The sequence below is a fragment of the Colletotrichum godetiae genome (assembly GCF_030913485.1).
Source record: "Colletotrichum godetiae strain CBS 193.32 chromosome Unknown BDP55scaffold_48, whole genome shotgun sequence".
Classification (NCBI taxonomy): Eukaryota; Fungi; Ascomycota; class Sordariomycetes; order Glomerellales; family Glomerellaceae; genus Colletotrichum; species Colletotrichum godetiae.
Genome location: NW_026851296.1, coordinates 37602 through 59346, shown reverse-complemented (window position 1 = coordinate 59346; position 21745 = coordinate 37602). Strand labels below are relative to the sequence as shown.

General features: G+C 52.0%; 6 protein-coding genes across 6 annotated transcripts; 3 read left to right on the top strand and 3 right to left on the bottom strand.

The window, feature by feature from the left end:
* Positions 1 to 1240: 1240 nt before the first annotated feature.
* Positions 1241 to 3061, bottom strand: BDP55DRAFT_676299 (DUF895 domain membrane protein). The gene has a single exon (XM_060575803.1). It carries the CDS (start codon positions 2964 to 2966, stop codon positions 1506 to 1508), a length of 1461 nt encoding a protein of 486 aa, XP_060425276.1. The 5' UTR covers positions 2967 to 3061; the 3' UTR covers positions 1241 to 1505.
* Positions 3062 to 3950: 889 nt separating this feature from the next.
* Positions 3951 to 5106, top strand: BDP55DRAFT_696897 (uncharacterized protein; the record flags this gene model as incomplete). The annotated part of the gene is made up of 4 exons (XM_060577623.1): positions 3951 to 4085; positions 4123 to 4621; positions 4703 to 4917; positions 4975 to 5106. The coding sequence occupies 4 exons, from the start codon at positions 3951 to 3953 to the stop codon at positions 5104 to 5106; spliced, it is 981 nt and encodes a 326-aa protein (XP_060425275.1).
* A 1515-nt stretch (positions 5107 to 6621) lies between these two features.
* On the bottom strand, positions 6622 to 6996 carry BDP55DRAFT_635921 (uncharacterized protein; the record flags this gene model as incomplete). The annotated part of the gene is made up of 1 exon (XM_060572838.1): positions 6622 to 6996. One exon carries the CDS (start codon positions 6994 to 6996, stop codon positions 6622 to 6624), a length of 375 nt encoding a protein of 124 aa, XP_060425274.1.
* A 3400-nt stretch (positions 6997 to 10396) lies between these two features.
* Positions 10397 to 12528, top strand: BDP55DRAFT_295727 (uncharacterized protein). The gene is made up of 2 exons (XM_060566581.1): positions 10397 to 11983; positions 12362 to 12528. Exons 1-2 carry the CDS (start codon positions 10559 to 10561, stop codon positions 12449 to 12451), a joined length of 1515 nt encoding a protein of 504 aa, XP_060425273.1. The 5' UTR covers positions 10397 to 10558; the 3' UTR covers positions 12452 to 12528.
* Positions 12529 to 14441: 1913 nt separating this feature from the next.
* On the top strand, positions 14442 to 16097 carry BDP55DRAFT_527614 (uncharacterized protein; the record flags this gene model as incomplete). Its single annotated transcript, XM_060567822.1, has 1 exon — positions 14442 to 16097. A coding segment is annotated over one exon (1656 nt), but the record flags the coding sequence as incomplete, so codon positions are not given.
* A 280-nt stretch (positions 16098 to 16377) lies between these two features.
* On the bottom strand, positions 16378 to 19816 carry BDP55DRAFT_753042 (uncharacterized protein). The gene is made up of 3 exons (XM_060580684.1): positions 17486 to 19816; positions 17201 to 17424; positions 16378 to 17138 (listed from the first exon to the last, which is right to left on the bottom strand). The coding sequence occupies exons 1-3, from the start codon at positions 19638 to 19640 to the stop codon at positions 16659 to 16661; spliced, it is 2859 nt and encodes a 952-aa protein (XP_060425271.1). The 5' UTR covers positions 19641 to 19816; the 3' UTR covers positions 16378 to 16658.
* Between the last annotated feature and the right edge of the window lie 1929 nt (positions 19817 to 21745).

The following is a 21745-nucleotide window of genomic DNA, read 5'->3' as shown; positions in this document are numbered from 1 at the left end:
ACTAGAAGTTCCCCGAGAAGCCTGGCAATCGCATACTTTATATACTCGAATTGAGTTGCCGTCGCTGGCGCTCATACGATCATCCAGGCCAAGTTGAGGGATAGTCGATTTGCGTTTCTGTCTCTATGTCCACTGTTAGTGCACAGCCCTGCAGCACAACTACATCTCGGCATTGACCTGACCATTTCGCAGTCATTAACGGACCAAAGGCACACAATGAGGTTCGCGATAGTTTTGGTAATTCGGTAAGAAGAGCTTCATGCCAACAACCTGGGTAGGCTTGGCAATATTGGCTTGGCTTTCTACTTTTAGTCCGCGAAACTGTGTTACAGTTAAATCCACCTAACACGGGCTGCACAAGGCGGGAGTGGCTACTCCCGAGCCGCTAAAGACGTGAGAAGTGATACCAGAATCCTTCAATATGCCCGAGAAAGCAAACTCCAACTTCATGATGCTGTTCGGGGATGCAGTTCGTCTGAACCCGGGTGGAGTGAACGCGTTGGACTGGCCCGGGATGATAGTTCCATTCGCCTACAGCCGTTCCCGCTGTCTAATGCAACGTTCCCCGCCCTCAGCTCGACTGAGAACGAATCAGGAGATGGGGTGATTTTCAGCCCAGCTTTCAATTGTGGATAAGTCAAGACTGTGACGCTGCAAGTGCAGGCATAGTGCAGATGATCAGCGCTGTCTACTGCCTCGTACCTTGCTTCTGAATCAAGAGACCATATGCAGGACAGTAGGTGATTAGCAGAGCAAGAGAGCAGGTGTTAGCTAGCGCAACCACCTGGTCAGCGGCTTTGCTGCATAAGGCTGGGCCGCTGGTCTGAAGAATTTGCTAGAAAGGCCAAGCATCGCTTGAGCTTTGTTACTACTGCAGCAAGTATGACGCTTTGGAGGTCTTGTTGCTGCTGCGAACCGCGCTTCCCAAGACTCTGATGTGACGGCTCTCACGATGAGGATCCATGCTCCGCTTGGGCTCAACTGCTCCCTGTCCATGGGTGCCAAATGCATGTGTAACAACATGGTCAAAATCTCAGAAATGTGCTGGCATCTATGGATAATAATTCATCAATCATGTTCGTTGTAGGGCGTCCTGCATGTTCGACATTGAAATTTGACGATCCACACTGGTGGCTTACGCATGATGTGTCACACGACTTTACATGGGTAAGGCGTTCAGTCTCGCTAGTAAACGGTACTCTCTGTACAAGCGTCACGGGCGAGGCGGATAGAAGCCTGCGGCAACCTAGAACCTAAACGCAACAGTAATGTCTTCGATGCTACCTAACTACTTGTTGACCAACACTCATAGAGCATCCAGCGCAAAGATTTCCTGGGTATCGAGTGATTTAGACATTTGATGTAACATGAACAGAGCCAAAGCGGAAAGCTCTGCGATGTCTTATTTGATAATTGCCAGTCTTTTTCCGTCGGATCATTGATCCTCGTGCATTTGTAACAAGTTCCAAGAACTTGACAAGCAACTGAGACCTATCGACCGTGGGCTAGACGTTCTGTCCCACAATTCCTACTCCCTCCTGCGTCCGGTCCAGCATCCGGTCCAGCATCCGGTCCTGCTCTTTGAACTTCTTCACAACTTGAACAGTGGCAAAGTAGCTGAATGGTAGGGCGATAAACCAAAGACCGCAATTGATGCTTGCTGTAGCAATGAGAGGAGTTGGAACGGCTTGGATGCCGAACCCTACGGCTACTGCTGCCGTCTCGATGCCACGAAGCAAAGAGCTATACCGAATCTGGTCGCCCGGCGAGTCCGATAGATTTCCGATAGTCCAGTAGATGAAGTTTTCAATCATACCAAGAGACGCTCTTTCGAGCATATAAAGCCCGAACCCTCGTCCGAACTCGCTCTGAAAGGCCCAATCCAAGACAGGTAGCGTGAATCGATACTCATTTTGGATAATGACGGCCCATATCCAGGTGGCAGTATTGAGACAGACAATTAGGGAGTATGTTGCTAGAGCTCGTGTCTGGCGATTCGTAGACCACGGGAGGTCCACAAGAGATCCGCCAATCCATGTAGAAAAGGTGCTCACGATAGCTGCAGCGAAGCTGCCTAGCGCCCTTGAGCGCACGCTGAAGTATGTGGCAAGATATGTGCCGGGGTATGCTTGAATCCAACCAAAGTACCAGAAGAGGGGCGTCAATAAAAGAATCGAACGGCTTCTAAGTAGCTTCCACATTTCGATGAGCTCTGTCCGCCAATGAATACCTCTGGGCGCTTCGATGCGACTTCCGTCATTCCGCATGACCTTGTCAGGATTCGACAGGAAGAGACCAAAGAAGAATCCGAGACATTGTATGCCGATGAAGGCAAGGTACAGCTCGTATCCAACCTTGCCCTTCTGGTTGACCTTGTGGTTGAGTGCCAACGAGATGGCGCCACCAATAATCATGCCAAAGTTGCGAAAAGTGAACCACGTCGCGACGTAGCGGCCTCGTTTGTGATTTTCGGGATATCCCGTAGCAATCGCTCCCTCGACACTGTAGAAGACTCCGGCACTTATGCCGCAGGCCACCGAGCCGAAATAGACGAGCCATGTTCCGCCTGTCCGATTGTTGACGTAGAGGCCGGCTGCATAGAGGGGATACCCGAGAGCACCAACTGCCAAAGTCCAGCGAAATCCAATCAAATTGGTAAGGAACGGGCCAACGAAACAAGTCAACGTCATGAAGGCGTAAAGAAGGGCATTCGCTGCGTTGACCAGATCTGGACTTTGCGAGCCGCCGACCCCAAGTCCGTTCATGGCGCTCCATATTCCCGGCGCACAGAAAGCGCAGAGACCGACAACGAGTATCTGGAAGAGAGTACTCCTGAAAAATGGTATGGGATCCCTCGCGGAAGGCGGCACGTTGCCGAGATCGATTGGTGAAGGCTGGCGAGGAGTTTCCCTACGAACGTCGGCCTCCACCGCTCCCTTTTGATCAAATGATGATTTGGGGAACATTGTGGGCTGCGATATTCTCTGATGCTGCGATTTGTTGTCGCCGTGATTCCTTTTTGAAGACAGGTTGAAAGGTTTCACAGCAGCCAAGAGACGAGGCACCCTCCCGAAGACCCTGATGGCTGCACTTGGATGACCAACCTTTATGGGCTGCTGTAAACCCATGACGTCCTATGGTTACCCTTGACTTGACCTGAAAATCCCGAGATAGGATTTAAAAGTTGCCTCTAGGAATTCCTAATGTACGGGTTACCTAGTACGCTAACAGGGTTACAGATTATGTGCTCAAACTTCGTCCCAACGTCGCACCGATCGACAGTCCTCAGCCAATCTCTCGAATGACGCGAAAAGTGACCCAGACCCCGCATCGAAGACAGCCGGGAGTAGTACATTTGTATCTGCAGTTATTGACGCTATTGTTTGTTCAGATATCTTCTATGCAACGGCTAGCATGTGACCGTATCGCCGCCGATGAGTCGCGCAGTTGCAACATGTGCTTACCTTAGTAGAGCGATTGCTGTGAATCTATCATATCAAAGAATCCTGGTTGTCTCTCGTGCTTCATTGTAGTTACTCTACGCCATGTCAAATAGCTCGATTTCTTCCCAAGGAGATATGCTAAACGCATGTTGGAACGAGAATGGAACGTTGGTTCAAGTAGGCATGTTTTCGGCTCAGATGTGCATCTCACTTTATATCATAGCATTGATAAGCCTATTCCACCGGAGGATACGGGTAACGATAAATGGGGTAGAGATATTGATTCTCGCCAATGAACATGAAGCCCAAAATAACGTGATTTTAGCTTCAAACACATCAAAAGCACATGCTAGCATTCTTCCCGTATGTATAATACTCGCCGGGAACCACACCTTGAGCGCTCCCGACAACTCCAGCCTATGTCCGTTGTCTGTTGTAGGAGCCTGCGATCCTTCATAATCCGAGCAATCACTTCCACCCATAGCCACTGCAAAGCGCCAACTCACAATGGCGGCTTCTCTCACATGGCATGTTGTGGGAGCCCATCAAACCAGCAACCACGTCGATTCTCCAATTGTGTTTGACAATTCCATGATTGACCCGAGACAAACCAACGACTTCTTGGCGAGCCCCATCCCAGCGGTACTGCGACACCCTTGGCTTTGAGGCCTTCCATCAGTTGAATGCGGTCGTCCATACTGTAAAATCTCTTCAGATACATGGTATACTTACCAAGAAACTCGCCATCCACGGGGCACTACTGTTTAGAGACTTGCCTATCCACGGCGCCTTTAGCCAATTCGCACACGCTTTCGGGTACAAACCGCATCAGATCATCGGCATTGTAGTCGATAGACCGTTATTAGCGCTGAATGTGGCGCCTGCAAATGAAAGTCCCAAGGAAGTTCTCATCTACAACCAGAACGAGTCATCCCAGGTCCCGCACGCTCCCGAATACGTTTTCTTCTATAGTCACAAGGCACTTTCGAAAGGGGGCGAGACCCCCATTTCTTCATCACTAGAGTTATTCCATAGGGCCAAGAAGGAGATCCCGGAGTTCATCCAGGAGCTGACCGACAAAGGTATTCTGAGCAGGGTCACCTACAAATTCGACAAGCAGTACACAGGTGGTTCAACTCTGCAACAAGCGTTTGGAAAGGAGTTTTTGGAGGGCGACAGTGTGGCTACAAAGCGCGCAAAGATCGAGGCGCAGATTGCTAGATATGGAAGAGGGAAGCATACGGCATGAGAATGGATAGACGACGGCGTGATGCTGACACATAGGTTACCCGCTATTCCAGGTCAGCCAGGCACGGGACTTCCGACACTCTTCACTGGGCTAGCTGCCTACTGGAAGAACTCTCAAGAGGGCAATGGAGCCAGGAAGGAGGTCACCAAACAGCTCTACGGCGACGGCACGCCAATTCCGGACAAGTATCTCGAACATTTGGCGAAGATCACAGATGCGATCCGAGTACTCCACAATTGACAACAAGGAGATGTTCTCGTTTTCGATAACGTCATTGCTCAGCATGGTAGACAGCCCTGGGAAGTCGAACAATCGGATCGAGTGGTGCTTGCTAGTCTTTTCGATGGGGACAGTGTCCCGGGAGCGTATGGGGATGGCGACTGGGTTCAGGTCGTTCAGGCAGTGGATGATTAATGATATTTCAAAAAACTGGGAGGTTTCATATCTTGTCATTTAAAGAGTGATATATTGTGAGAAGTGGATGAAGGTGTAATTTCCATATCAAAGGAAGGGAACGGCTGGCTGGCTGGCCGATATGCTTAAATACTGGCAGATGATTATTAACGCTTCTTTCTTCCATGACAAATGAGTTTAATATACCTATGTTACGGAGTCTGTTGTAGAAGATTGGCAACTTGTGCCAAAGTTCAAGGGGAGGCTGCCATGGGACTAGTGTCTTTAGATCAGAACCTAACTTCCGATTGGAACTGAGGGAGTCGACCGAAATCCCAGTTTTCCTCCCTTGCAGTACCTTTCCGTTACGTGAAGTCTCCATTCGGATTCCCAGCCCCATCCCTTGCCTCAAGTTTAGGAATGCAGAGCTCAGTCACGTTCCCCTAAAATTCAGGCACCAGGAACCAGGCACAAAGACGTACCAAACATGGAAACCTGTTCATCCAAATCGGCGATTCAAGCTCATTTCTCTATTCTCCCCGCCACCCAGTGCCTCCCGTCACCTTTGCACGATGCACACTGGCATCCTGATCCCTCTCGGCCTCTCTCTCTGGTCACTCGGGCTGAGCCCGGGCCCAGTTTTATTCTATGGTAGAGGTAGGGAAACTACTCGAAATTCTGTTGTTCAGAAGAGTGCCTTACATGTATTGAGTACTATATATCACAGGACTCAAGTTGGCATTAAGTCGGAGAAAGATTGTTTAGCATGATATCCCGTCATCTGATAGTGATGAGCTTACCATAGAACAGCTTTGATACTACCTCAATTGGCCGTTCTGCAAAGCGGAGGCAGTAGATATAACATAACAAATCCACAGATTGTAAATTGACAACAAGTGGTTGAAAAGACCTTCATCAATCTCAGACCTCTTCACCAATCTATGGCAAGGGCGTGCTAGGAGCGATTTGCCCATGAATGCCTCTGATCAAGCAAGAAACATCCAGAAGATTATATAAAAACTTCACATTATGAAGATGACTCTCAGAATGACTGGGATGGGCTTTAGGGACATAAAAACTCTGATTAAGAATCACTGCGTTGGCTCGAGAATCAATTAGTGATCGTATATGTGTGTTACTGTGTGTACCTTACCTAAGTATATTCAGATGTCTACGATGCCGAACCTCGCGGTGACTTCTCCCAAGAATTGAAAGATGGACGCTCCTGTCTCTTCAATAAATCAGGACTCATTGGAGGTGTATCGAGCCATTGCTCCGTGACCCCTGAAGTCAAAGTTCTCTTGCTCCAATATCTATCAGGTCTTAGGTAGCTGCATACTCCTAGAGCCTGAATTCTTTTGTGGAAAATCTCCAATTCATTCGACCTGATGGGCTAGACTGGACGTCGCAACAAAAGGGTGTCTGCGCTGAGGCAACTGACATCGCAACCGAAATATCACTTCGTAAGCTCCCGGTGTCGATGAACAGCATTTAAGCTCCAGGTGCAAGGAGGTCCTCCCAAACTCTCCGAGTCGCTCATTGAAGGCCGAAAGTGATCGTTGCGAGTACTTTGGAGATGGTCTGGCGGCGGATGGATTTGAGCGCCAAGGAATTCTGGAACTTTGACACATAACCCGGACATATCAGATGTCGGAGAACTTCTACAAATCGACCTGACGTTGCCAATATGGCGGACCAGCAGACTCGCGAAACCGCAAAGAACCGACCATCAGCTTTTGTGAGTAGGTCAGGGAGAGTAGAGCGGATATTTATGTCCAAGTACTGGGAGTATCCCTTGAATCGCAGTGATCCCTCAGGCATTCCATTGTATGAGGTGGTGGCGTCGGTAAGGAGCAAGGGAGGAACGAGGCAGACAACGACATGTGCGCAAATAGGCAGTGCACGTGACATATTGCCTTGCGATGCGTCGAGAGATACATGTCGTAACCGTGAGTACAGGGCTCAAGTATCAGGAGATGAGTATGTTAGGATAGCGAGCTGTTGGTAATGCCTGATCTGCTCCAACCTCCTTGCTTGATATGTGTAGCATTACGAAAATCTTCACACTGTGTTAATGGTATTGACCAGTCTGCCTGCGCTTTTCCATACCGAATTCCTAAATGAAGTGTGCATTACGGAAAAATTCATTTCCAAAATCTGCGTGATACATCAAGTGATCACACATTCTGTGCTAAGATACGAATGACGTTGTTTGATAATTCCCCGAGCACATAACAATATCAAGGCATGACAAGTGAAATATCACCATGCCCTGGCATTGCCGACAATTGAGTAAGCTGCAAATTTCAGATGATGCAGGTATATTGAGCCCATGGAATCGAATCAACGCTTCAGTCCCGCGATCCCCAGACATGAGCTTTCCACATTCCATAATACATGGATTAATAATTGTGCCCTTGCACGTTTGCTTTATAATGCTATGATATACATCCATTACCTCAAGTTCGTTCAAGCCATGGTATATGACTTACGTGAACCTTTAGTATTCAGGTGACAGTAATCAACGTGGGTCAAATAGAAGAATGGCTGAATAGCTGACAAGATCGATTGATCTCGATTTAGTGTACTAGACGGTTCCAGTTCTCGTATCTATGGTAATCAGGACCGTCTCGAGCAATTATACTCTATCATAGAGTTGAGTTTCTATGCTATCATCTGCAAGGTTACGAAGATACTCAAATTTCATATGACCTATTTTATACAACACGCCGCAAAGGTCGATCGCGAAATCTTCACACAAGTCAACTCCAGTCGTGATTTCGTATTCTTCAGATCACAAATGAGGATGAAAATTGCAAATAAGTTATGTCTCCCTTCCTCTTTGCGCGTTGAGCCATTGAGAGTCTAAATAAATACTCTTAAACTAACTACCTTACATCGACTAGGTACGCGGAAAAAGTAAGAGGTTTTGTTTTTCCAAAATAAAATAACTTCATTGTTCAAATGTAGTCTCTTCCAGATTGAACTTAGGATCCCATCATCTGAGACTTCATCTTTATTATGGAGCAGGACAGATATCACTCCTTCTATTATCTATCACATGAGAAGGCTTTATAATCATAGCCTCGTCAATAAGTCCAAATACTATGGCTGAGTCCACATGAGGTACACATGGTCACAGGCGATCCTCTTGAAATGTCAGCAACATCATCACCTACCTTGAAAAAAGCTATTTCCTTTTTCTTATTAATAATACACACGAGCAAAATTCTCAAACGAAATCATGTTACTAACGATCGATGACCAGTTAGATATTTTTTGGCGCTCCCAAAGTCTTTTGGTCTTATTTACTTCATTGCCAACATATGCATAAAGTACCTGCGGGAGAGAAATTACAGCCTCCCAAACCCCATTCTACGCAAGTTAAGAACGGATTTCGAGTCTCCAATCGAGAGACAGGCATTCTTTGGACCGATGATTCTCATAGAGATTGATTTCAGTCGGTTCTTGAAGAATGATCCCAGTAGGAAACTGGCAGCCATTAAACCCAGTGCTCGGGCTTTCACTAACTTACTACTTCCTCTTAAATCTGCTCCTACGAGTATGATTTGTGAAATCCTTCCCATAGCATGATGATATGACAAACTCAATACCATTCTCTCGCATGAGTTTTAATTCCAACATCAAGTTCCCATAAAGTCGGTGGCAGCTCAAGATAGACACTGGATAGGACGAAGTAAGCCGGGGAAAACAAGCATCAAGAGTCAAGAGAAATACAACCATCAGGCCCGTGATCTTCTGCGACGAACCCACTTTCCAATCATCCAGCCATCAGAAATCGAATTTTAAAAAATTATTTGTTGGATATTATTTTATTAAGATCTGTTCCTAATAAATTATTAGGTGTCTTGACTTATAAGTCTGACAGGAGTCATGTTTTGGGTGAGTAATACTGTTATTCTGGTCAAGCTTGTAAGTGCCAAGTATCAAGGGCATGCACCAAAGGGTCTGGACGTGGATCACCACATGCAAGATTTCACACCTCACTAATATTTTGTGACGATCAAATCATGAAGCCGCAAGACTTCCCCTTGATTACAAAGAGGTCGCCCAAGTATGCTCCAACTGCACGATGCAAGGCTGGAAGGTATTCTCGGCCAATGCCTCGATCGAATCCGTTGAGATGCTGACAATGCGAATGTAAAGACATCCACAATCCTGTGCAAACACTGGAGACTCACAGCGAATACGAAGGCTATTGGCTTTCTTGGAATTTCGAATATGTCACTTGCGATACTCATAATCATATGTGCATTCATGGGCCTGCATTCGGAATCTAAGGTTGGCCCAACGAGTGAAAGTTTGTGGGGTAGTCACGAGGGCAACCAACCTCTAGAATAGTTCGCTTATGCAAGGACAACAAAAGACTTCACTCATCTCGTAAGTTTAAGTCTGTTTGGGGGGGAACTAATGCCGTCATGTTCCCTCGCTGTCCCCATTTTGCCCAGAGAATAAGAAAGAATGCGTCTGCGAGGGATGCTATCGTGCATTTTGCCGCTGCGGGTTCCGTCTCCACTTGATACACTCAACGGGCCGAAACCATCAAACTCCAATGTATGACTCGCTCACCGGCGGATGGATCCAATGGAACGGAAGATCGAGAGCCGCATGGTGATAGACAGGGCCATATCGGTTTTCGGGAGATGACTGGAGACGCCGAAGGCGACGAAAGGAGGCCGGGCGTCCGGAAGCGAGAATGGATATGGGCAATTTGGCGAATTCCAGGTGTAAGATCTGGCCCAGGGATACCGAAAATGTTCATTGTCGTCAACGACAAGCTCGGGAGGGCGCCGGGCGGAACGCCACAGACAAGACCCAATTTCCAAGCTTAGCGGACGGGAATGCACGCTTATTGAGATTTAGCGATGTTGGGGTTTGTTTTTTCCTTCCTTCGTCGGACCTATTGATTGGTGCCTTGTTGAGGCGGTCTCCCTCGTTGGATTGCGGAGAAGGTGAGACATTGCCAACTGATGAGTTCTTGACCGAGGTGATCCATTCCTAACCTCCTGACTAAACTCAACACGAACGACGAGGAACGAGACACGATAGCGGAAAAATGGAAAAACGAGACATGGAGACCTGGTTTGGTGGCGCTTGCTGTAGGAAACTCTGTATGGGTCTCAGGCATGCAAACTCATCTTGTCACTCAGGAGACAATGCTCACGGCAAGGGAGAGAGGCATGGGCAGAGCTGCCAGAGAAGCCAGAAACATCGTTTCCATGGATCTTTGGCTGACATGAGGGAAGGAAAGGGAGTTTCCAGAACGTATAAGAAAGAGAAGATTCTCCAGCTTCTCTCCTACTCTTCTTTCCCTCCTCACCCTCATCATCATTACACTCCGCATCCTTAGCTCCTCTCTTCCTCTCTCTCTCTCTCTCTCTCTACCTCGTTTCACTCGTTTACGACCCGAGGTCTAGTCATTCTTTTACTTGCTTTCGTCACTCGCTTAGTCATGCGTCGCACGGCTCTCGTCTTCCTCCTGGGCAAGGTCGCCCTGGGGCAGAGCACTGCTCCGTTCCTGAACACCACCACTACCTCATCCTCTCGGACCTCCTCGTTGAGCACTCTTCAGACCACCTCAACTGGCCAGACGACAATCAGCAGCTTGACCACTTCTACCGGTGTGAGCACCACTTTGACGACTGAGATCCCGATCACGACTTCCGATGAGGTTACGACCATTGACACGACCTTCAGCTCCGACGAGCCTCCCATCACCTCTGACGGGTCTCTGACGACCACGATTGACACCTCTGCCACCACCACTGGCACCGGCACCACCGCCACTGGCACCGACACTTCCGCAACTTCGTCGTCCGCGACCCCGTCGGCCACCGTCATCCCCAACCCAGGCAGCGTTGGCAACTTCTCTCTGCTTGGCTGCTTCGGCTCCACCACCGGTTTCCCTACCTTCGAGCTTGTCCTGTCTGCCGCTTCTATGACCCTTGACCTTTGCGTCGCTTCCTGCCCTGCCGGCAAGCGCTACGCTGGTCTCTTCGGCTCCGACTGCTTCTGCGGTGACATCGTCAGCGATGCCACTGCTACCCGTGTCTCTGAGGACAAGTGCTCCATCTCCTGCCCTGGTAACTCTGGCCAGCGCTGTGGTGGCCGCAACGTTGGTGGTACCCTCAAGCGCCAGCTCATCTCTGCCGAGATCCTGTTGACCATCTACATCCGTATTGATGGCGGTATCGATGCCACCACCACTGCCACCGTCACCACCACCTTCACTTCTGTCACCACTGCCACTGTCGATGGTACCGCTTCCACCGGCGTCACCACCGTCACCACCACCTACTGCCCTCTGTGCCAGGACTGCCAGGGTCCCTTCTGCTACAAGCCTGCTCCCAACCCGTGCTCCAACGGCAAGTGCTTCGGTATTCCCTGCTACGGTGAGGACTGCTACAAGAAGATTGTGGCCTACGGCGACTACTGCGGATACGACTACCCCTGCTACGGTGCCGACTGCCAGCGCCGTCTCGTCTGGATCGATGGCACCTGGTACCCTGAGGCCTGCTCCGGATACGACTGCGGCCGCAAGATCAAGTGTGTCTCCGGAAAGTGCGCCTACGTCGTCAAGGGCTCCGACTTCGACTCCGAGAAGATTATTTGCTACGGTAACGTCTGCAAGGTCGAGACCTGCTCCGGTGATGAGTGCTACAAGAAGTATGTCTGCAAGGACGACTCCTGCGTCTTCGAGTCCTGCTCGTACGCCGAGGCCAACAAGAAGTACGTGTTCAAGCACGACAAGTACATCGAGGTCAAGGGCTGCAACGGCTCCTGCCCTATTCCCCAGCCCCCCCACGTGGTCATCCCCGTTCCTCCCGTCACCACTGTTGCTTGCGACGGCCCCACCTGCAGCACCCTTCTCATCGCCGTTCCTCCCATCACCAAGGTTCCCTTCCCTCCGGCCACCAACACCGTGCCCGCCGGCGCCCCTCCTACCGGAGCTCCCCCCGCTGATGCTCCCCCGGCCGGTGCTCCCCCTGCCGGCACCCCTCCCGCTGGAGCCCCTCCTGCTGGTGCACCCCCTGCTGGCACTCCTCCCGCCGGTGCCCCTCCCGCTGGTGCTCCTCCCGCTGGTGCTCCTCCCGCTGGTGCCCCTCCCGCTGGTGCCCCTCCCGCTGATGCTCCTCCCGCTGGTGCTCCTCCCGCTGGTGTTCCCCCGGCTGGTGCTCCCCCGGCTGGTACTCCCCCGGCCAACTCTGCCGCCCCTCCTGCTGGCGGCAACCCCACCGGCACTGCGACTGCCAAGCCCCCCGTCGTCACGGCCGGCACCAGCAAGTTCGCTGCCAGCTTTGGCGCTCTTGCCTTCAGCGTTCTTGCTGCCGCTGTCCTTCTGTAAGGGACTCGTCTGAGCACGGATGGATGTTCTCTTCTTTTGACTCTACTATGGGTCTGTTAATGGTTATCAAGTGGTGGTTTGTGGTAGGAGTAGTGGTTTTCTTCGATAGTGGCCTAGCGGTTTTTGGGAGCATCTTCGGATCTCTCTGCTCGGCTATGGATGGACCTTTGACAAACGATTTGACGATATAGATAATAAAGCGTGTGTTTCGCCACATACAACATCTTGCATTCTCTGTGACATTGCCTCCAATGTTCGACACAAAGCCTTCTCATCGTTTTCCTAAATTTGACGTTCGATGAAGCCTTCTTTTGATTGCACGTGCGAGTCGCTTGTTCTCCGATGAAGAGCTTCAGGTTCCCTGAGTGGTCTACTCCGGTAGCCCGGGCCCACTTCCGGGTGCATCGTCCGGGATCCACCCCGGCCCGAGTGTCCGGTCACTCGGGGCTCGATTCGGCAAGAAAAAGGTAAGAAGACCAGATACTCCCTTTCTTTGATGGGATCGGATCGAATACTTTTAGTTCGATCACAGCAGTCATGCCAAATGGGTATCTTGCAGGTAAGATGCCGCTCACAATTTCTGCGTTGTGTATCTACTTGTGCTCGAAGCGTACGCATAGCCATTTATCCAATTTATGTACGGATACCAGTATAGATATAATCCTCAACAACATCGCAAACTATCACGGCAGAGAGGTTTAGGCGTCGGCGTCATTCTTCCGGCCAAACGTCGCATCCGCCCCTTTTGCACGTTTCAGCACGTGGGAGGTCCAGGCGGGCGCTGCAACGGCGTTCCAAGGATGAGATCGGGCACAGATGGTCCGTACTCTCTCGATTCCTCCGGAGAAGCCCAAGGAGATCCAATAGCAGCAGCAGTCTGCGGCAGATGCAGCACGCTGCTGAAAAGGCTTCGTTTGACAAGAGTGTGTTAACAGGGCGTGGCAGATGGAGTGGCAGTCGAAGGATCAAGACCTGGATTGTCATCATTGATGAATGATCAAGCTGAGGGGGAGGCTGGGAAGAGCTGACAATGCGCTTCCGGTTGGCTGCAGTCCCAAACATCCCCCTTCTCCGTTTCCAACGAAAGCTTGTCTCAGTGTGCGTTCTCCGTCCTTTCTCCTCAGCTGGTCACGGTCTACAACCAAACCAAACCACCGTCAGGCCAAGGAACTACGATGTGGGAATAGACCACAGAACGAACCGGGACTGCAGTTAGTGCATCGCAACTCGGACGGTCATGCCTGCATGTTGCAAAGCCAATTCCTTGCTGTGCCTGTCTTCCTTCTTGGAATCCTGCCTAGTTCTTCTGTCACATACCCGTCAGCCTGACTCTTCGTAGCCGCCCAGCCCGGTCCTGTGAGCCTTGAGCACTGAAGCTGTTGAAATGCTGTGGCCGATGAACATGTTCTGTGCCTGAGAGCATGCGACCGAACTGTTCCGAAGACGACCATTGACCACCACATCGGCTACACACCGACACCACCTTACGACCTGACTGAACATTGACCTTTCCAGACGCGGCCGTGGCCCATGAATGAACCTTAACTTGACCAATATGTCCACCTCCCCCGCGTCTCCCACCCGCACTACTACCGCGTCTCCTCCCCATCATCCTTTTACTACCCGGCTCTCGCTTTCTAGCTCTTCTTCCCCCTCGACTTACCCAGAGCAACCCCACTTCTCTCGTACAGTATCACAGCAGCAGCCGGCAGTACGGCGCATAAGCAGCGACCTTTGTACTCAACGCCAGGGTTCTCGACGACTCACTGAAGGGCAGAATCTCACTTCATCGCCGGCGAAGCTAATACGCTTTATCGGCTTTCTCACAGCATCAAAGGAGTGTCACTTGTGGCAGATTGGGGATACGAAGGGTCACCGACGGGAGGACGCTTCAACCGGGACGAGGGCTCCTCGCCCGACTAACCCCGCCATGGCGCCCGACGCAAACAGCAACTTGACCGGAGTCACACCCCAATCCCGGACCAAGGACCAGAACCAGGACCAGCAGAAGCAGCTAAAAAAGTGGAAAAAGATCTGGCTGAAAGGTCTATCTGTTCGTATCCGGCCTCGCAAGGACTCGCCGCGAGCAGCAGCAGCAACAACATCAGCAGTACCACCACCACCGCCATCAATCGGAGGAGAGACAGACCAAAGCGTTGAAAGAGGTACCCAGACCGCGACACGCAACCACACCCACAACCACGGCCAACATGTTCGCAGCAGCCAGAGTCGCACGCTGCGGCATTCAGAAACGCTTGCGCACCCAAGCGATTCAGACGCCGTAACGGACTCCGGCCTCTCGTCGGCCGCTGCCACCTCCGCCTCACACTCGCCCGCAACATCAACCACCGCTCAGACCACCACAGTCCCCTCGAGCTCATCGTCATCCTCGTCCACTTCTCTTAGCGTGAGCGTCGGTGCTTCCATCGGAAACTTCCCATCTTCCTCCGCGCCGTGTCCCACTTGCGGACAGCGCCGCCATGTCGACCTCCACCGGCCTCCGACGCCGGTCAAGCCCGAGGATCGGTTCCAGTTCCGGTCCGGGGTCCCGTATGGTCCTTGGACAATCACGCATCCTCCACCGTCGACAGCTGCACCATCGCAGATTTCCTGTGAGCTTCCCGCCCCCCAGCAGCAGCAGCAAGTGGGCCCCTGCTGCGCTGCCGAGACCCCTGGTCCGCTCACCGCATTCCACCCCTTCGCCCGCCTACCTCCAGAGCTTCGGTCCAAGATCCTGCGGTTCTATCTCGAACGCCCGCGCATCGTAGAAATTCGATGCATGAACGACCTGAAAAAGATCCATTTTGCACCAAACGCGCTCGGAAATCTTGCCTCCAATATCGCCTGGAGCGCGGACAACACTCTCCCGGCCCTGATGTGGGTGAACAGGGAATGCCGCGCCGAGACACGCGCATTCTACCGTGTTCAGCTACCGATGCACCCGACCAACAAGATCGCCTGGCCCGTCATCATCAACCCGGATTTCGACACCGTCATATTCACGTTCCCCTGGAGCAGCGAGATCCCCCTCGACATTTTCCTGAGCGACTGCCTCGCATTCGACCCGCTCGGCGTAGGCATCCGCCATTTTGGTACCCGTGACAGGGGCGGTCCCGAGACGTGGGACCTGACGCCCGTACCGGGATGTGCGCCGCTCGCAGAGAGCTTGGCAAATTTGGAATCCTACACAGAGGCGATCCAGCTGATGGACGATCGCGCGGCGGCCCGGTTCCCGGTGTGGATGATTCACGAGGGCTATCTCACCAGCGGCATCCCGGCCAAGAACGCGTTCTACCGCGACGTTCCGCGGCTGCTTCTTAGTAACGACTATGAGCCTCCTGATGCGATTAACCAGCGCACGGCGCTGGAGGCTTTGCGGACGCAGTTAGGGGACTATCTGCCCCAGAACGTAGCTGAGAATCTGGTTATGCAGAGGATGTTCTACCGCAAGTATTTCCGGCATTTGAGGATGAAGTGTACGAAAACCGATCTTGCGGGGTTGGGAATGGTGAGACAGATTCCTGGCTGTGAGACGGAGGAGTTCTTTCTAAGTAACGGCCGGGAAGTTGCGGGGCCGCGGAAGAAGAGGAGGTCGGTGCTTGATGTGAGGCCTAGTAGCAGCTGGCATCTTTGGGATGATGACTGAGTTGACAAGTTGTGAGCGAGAGTCTGGAGGTTGTCTCTTAACAGAGGAGTGTTGAAGCGGAACGAGAGCTGTATGAAAGTACCGTGCCACAGCAAGAGGAAAAAGGAGGGTTGTCAAAATACCAGAAGACATGAGTTTAGAGATTCGAAAAGATGTATCGCGATATATACGTGTGTGTTCTTTCACCAAGCAAAAGAGAAAAAAGATGCTGAATCGGCCAATTGGGTATGAAATTCAAAGCCTGCCTCCTGAAGCAGGCCTGGGTATAATGAGAGTCAAGGCCGCCCCGTTTTCCGCAGCACTAGAATCATCAGGAGTATCTCTGCTGTAGTCATATCCGTCATGTCAGAGTACATGTGTTCCTCATGCAGTCTTGATCCATCCCAATCCAAACTCCTGCCTGTGATCCGCCCCAAATTCCGTGATTTTGCCCATCCACAAGACCATGTGCGCCGGTATGTACAATAGCAATTTGAACAAATAACGGTACAAAAAACATCATCAGAAAGACTGAGCACAGCTCAAAGTCTTTCAAACTCGCACACACATGGGCTGGGCAAGCTATGCAAACGCGCCCTTTTCGTCCACCCTCGTTGGTTGCGAAATCTTGCCTTGCATGACACCACCTCTCTCCGCGCCTCTTTCAGCGGCGTTGGTCTTATCACCTCCCTTGAGGGCCTTCCTGTGCCTCAAGAAGTCCCGAGCAGTAAGCGCAATGTCAAATCCCGAGACGGTGGATCCCAAGACGAAGACTGTTGAAAGACTAAAGCCAATGACCAGAGCCAGATCAAAGGGAATGATTTGCGTGAAGCACAGGGCCACGGAGCTCAGGTCGGCAAAGCCTGTGATGACCGAGGCGAATGAGAGAACCAGGAAGAGCTGGTTGACCATGACACGGATGTTGGGGAGACTGAGGAGCGGCGCCGGGGGTGTGGGGCCGGAGCGGGAGGTGTTTGGGAGTTGAGGAGGGGCGCGGGCTTTGATGGCGAGATGCATTAAGAAGGCAGCCAAACCGACGAGAGTCGTGAAGAGGCTGATGATCTGTTGAGATATATATGAGCAAACGAGAGTCACGGACTAGAATGGCTGGGGTAAAGACTCACACCGTGGGCAGTGCGAAAGTGGGAAGACTTCGCAGTTACGAGAATGCCAAAGATGAGAACGACAACCACTGAAGGGCCCATGATGAAGAGCCACATGATATTGTTCCACTTTTGAACGTTGGGAAGAATCTGAGGTGCGTTGATGCGGAGGAGAAGGTTACGCATGTGCTCGAGACCGATGGCCAGGGGCAGGATGTTAATGTAGGCAATGATGGCAAACAGGACTAGTGGGATTGAAATGTCAGTTTAGCCATGGGGAATTCAGGAGGTAGACCCAGAACTTACTGTGAAGAACCAAAAAGGCGATCCAGCCTGGTAGCTTGAATCCGTTGACTTCGATACCATTTGCAGCGTTGATAATCGAGTTTCCAAGAGAGTCTCGGATCACCTGTCCATCAATGGCGTACGAATGCCCCTCATTGGAAATCTTGATAATCCCAGTCGGGATCACTTGCTTCGCAGTCTTGGTAACGTTTCCATTATTGAAGGAATCCAGTGCAATGGTCTTGCTGCGAATCAGTCCGAAACCAATGAGGCCCAAGCCGCCTACGCCTTGGCAGGTGAGGGCATTGACGCCGGCTTGAGCAGCCATGGAGATGGTCTGCGCATTGATCACAACAGACAAATTGAAGCCTTCGGTGGTGTTGACGGAGACAACCGGCGGAGGATCCTGTCTCGAGACGAGTTCGACATCTCGGCGTCGGGCGGGCGTGCTAGCAGCCGGGGCTGCCGGCGTATTCGCAGCGGGAAGAGGGTTTCCTCGCGGGTTGCTAGCCAGTCCGTACGCGACGAGGACGCCCTGGCCGCCAATGCCGACTCCAAATCCGCTGGCAGCTCCGCCGAGCGAGTCGTCGAACTGGACCTTGGCATCGGGCATCGCGCCGGCGGGCACAGTGGCGTTGCCCTCGAAGAGAGACTGCACACCGCCCATGCCCTGGATCGCATCTCCCGCGCCCTGGAGGAACCCGCGAGCGAAGCCCTGCGCGACTTTGCTGACCTGGATGTCCATGCCGTTGAACTTGATGGTTGCCGGGATACCTCCGCCATTCTGGTTCGCGTTCATCGATCCGCCCACTTTGTTAAGCAACTCGGTCGCGGTGCCGTTCTGGAGGAAGCTGCTCGTCAGACCCTTGGCGAACGTCTGCGAGATACCACCAAAGTCGATCTGGTCGTCGGGCATCTGCTGCATCGGCACCGCAGAGTCAGGCTGTAGTCCCAATCCGACCGTCGCTCCCTGACCGAGGCCCTTGCCGAAGCCCGAAGCCGCGGCGGGGAGGATGCGCATGATTTGCTTCGTGGTGTTGGGGTTGTTGGCCGAGTTGAACAGCTGGTTGATGTCAATGTTGGCCGCTACCGTCTTCGTCAGACCGAATCCAAAGGTGCCGATGACGTTGGGGATGGACGAGTCGTTTACGGGTTCGAGGTTCGCTGCGTTGGCGTTCAGCTTCAGGCCTGCGACTGTGCCGTTTCCGAGACCTGTTGCGAGAGAGAGGGCGATGGGCTGCAGCTGATTTGTGATGTTGCCGCCCAGACTGTTGAAGTCGATGGCGCCGAGTAGTGTAGATGTAAGTCCGACGCCCAGGTTCTGGATGGCTGGGTTGAGACCCGTGGCTTCCATCTTGTTGTCCGCTGCGACTTTTGCTGCTACTTCCATTGTCTTTGCTTGCGTAGACAGGTTGAGCCCCTGGGCCGCTCCGGCTCCGACGCCGATGCCCAGAAACATGCCCGGACCGTTTAGGTTGGCGACAAGTTGGTTTCCGACGTTGCTCAGTCCGTCTTTCAGGGGTTGAAGGAGACCACTGAGTATACCAGCTGACATTCCTCCTCCATCGGCACCGCCTCCGCCTGGGGTCGGGAGGCCCGGGAGACCAGGAAGTCCTAGAGGGCCGGTACCGCCTCCACCACCACCACCATCGGCGCCACCTCCAGCGGCCGCCGCTCCAAAGAGTTCTCCGAGACTGGGGAACTGTCGCTTGTGCAGTTGACTCGAGCTTTCTTCGTCATCCCTCAACCCTTCGAGGCTCCTTCTGATCTGCTCCTTGTACTCCTGCAGAGCTTCTTTTGTTTCCTGGAGTTGAGGTGACTCGTAGCGGGCGGCTAGTTGATCTGTGAGATCAAAAGTGTAGTCGACCATAGACATCAAGGTCCTCCTGAGCCTTGGGTCGTTACCGATAGCTTCGACGGTGTCTGGAGTCACGATGGCATCAATGGCTTGGCCCCAGGAACCCAGCTCTCGTTTTGCTACCGATCGGCTGCTTAGGCTAGGTTCTTGGTAGAAGTAGTCTTTAATCTCTCTGCCGACGCTGAAAATGGAAAATACCATCAAGAACCCAATACAGAAGGTCGTCAACTTCTGATGCCTTGGGGCAGGTGGAGGTGGAGGAGTCTCTGTTCTCTCCGGAGCATCCTCCTGTGGTGATATTTTGTCGTACATATCCATGATGATGGGAAGTAGTGGACGTTACTTGAAGGTCATAGGAAGGATCTATCGTGACATTAAGAGAAACAGATTTGGGTATCAAAGGCAGTTGACTGGAAAGAAAAAAGGGCTGCCAGCAGTCGTGTATGAAGGAAACGAAGATTTGTTTCTTGACCCAACACCTGAATGGATTATGGCCAGATGGATGGAGGAACAAAGGACTTCTATTGGAAACATCTAGAGACGAGCGGGGGACGTATCTATACAAAAAGCCCCGATAGCCATGATCCCCTCGAGCATAAAACATGGAGCGTCGATCTCCCTCCAGGGTAAGTCGAGATGCTAGTTGCCATTTGCGGCGGGATTCCGCTCCACTCAGACCCTGACATGGTCCGCACCGGGATAGATAGAGTGGGACGTGTGAAAGTGGGAAGCTCCTTGCGAGCATCCCAGACATGTCTAGCCGGGGCCGAATCATTGAATGGAGTGGCAGAGTGGCAGCCACAGGACCGGGTCTCACGACGTCAGTCAGGTCTTTTTCTTTTCCTTCACGCATCGTCCAAGTGACAGAGTCATCTATGGGATTGCATCGTCGGGGAGAGGTTGGGGTATAGCCTACAGCCGTGAGAGTTCTGTCATTTACAGGCTTAAGAGCGCACAGGTCGAAGCCAAGAGCGTTTCCACAAAGTTACAGTAAGCCATAGACTTGTGTCAAACGAAGTCAAATAAAGAGTCGTGTTTGATTGGTCCACCATTCGAGGGCTATGTCGTTGTAACATGGTTTCGACGTGTCCGAGTACCGAGAAGGGCCGCGTGGAGGACGCAAGAAGCTTGGAGCTTGAAGCTGAGAACTTGAACAGAGCAGTTCAGCGCGATGCGAGCTACAGAGGGAATGCGTATACGAGATACGGGCTCAATACGGCAAGTCGTTCACAAGGATACTACTGTGTAAGTAAACGGTAGTAGCGCGGCGCCGGAAAAGGCAAAAAGGGGATGAGCAGAGTTTGAGTTGGGAGCCACAGACAATGGAGAAGCAGGTTGTCAGTTGAAAATGCTGGAGTTTGCAAGTTTCAGACGGTTGTGTGAAGTTGCGAAGACTCTGCAGTGATTGGCTCATGACGATGCCCATCATCTGTAGACTGTAGCTGTAGCCCGGCCGAACGTGCCTAATGGCGATTAAGGCTGGTTACAGTCGTTACAAGACGACCAAGAGAGCAGAGAGGCCTGAACAAGGGACCCCTGTGGCACATCACAGTGGTTCCCGCCGTGGCGATGAGGATGATGCCGGGCGGACACATGCTTGTGTGTCGAGTCTGTGAGTGCTTGACGGGATCTGACACAATCTGACAGGGGAAACCAATAGCCACAACTCATGAACAACAAGGAATAAGTCGGGCATTGACTTACACTTAGCGGGGTCACAGCGTCATTCAGACGCTAAGATGCAACTGCCAGACATGCCAGCCGGGCCTCTTCCTGGTCCCCCCGGTTCTTGGTAGAATCTCTACGATCAGTTCTCGCAAACTGCCCGCAAACCATTACCAAGAACGGTAACTCCCTGCAAAGGGATCTTTTCCCACACAGACGGAGCCGAGTACGGATTGTCTTAGTCATCCTGTTGACCGCAGAGGTTCCCTTCTAGAACGAGGTGGCACTGATCATTAAGTTGTCGACAACTCCCATTATCCCCGTCTCTTCAGCTTAAAAGGGGAACCACCTCATCGTGTCCGCGTTCGTATTGTGAAGCCTGACCGCATCACGCATTTCACTGTCGTGGAACCTTCTCCAACTGTCAGACACACGTCGTCCCTTATTTCCACTTCCAGTGTCACTAGCCTCCCACCCCACACTTGAGCCTACACCACGACACACAGCGACTGAGGCTGTACGGATACACCTCATTCTCATCTTGATACAGTTGATCCTATCGTCCATCGGCATCTTCCATTTCGCGGTTGCAGCACGTTGCCTAGCTCAGTTCAGAGTCGTCCGAGCCATCGCTAGCGTCGTCTCCCGAACTTGTCAGAAACTCAGCGGTTGTCTGACACTTTGATCCTGCGGACCCAGTAAGGTCGACCCTCAACGTCGTTGACGCTGGCAACCTATCAAGCCCAACGGCGTCTGCC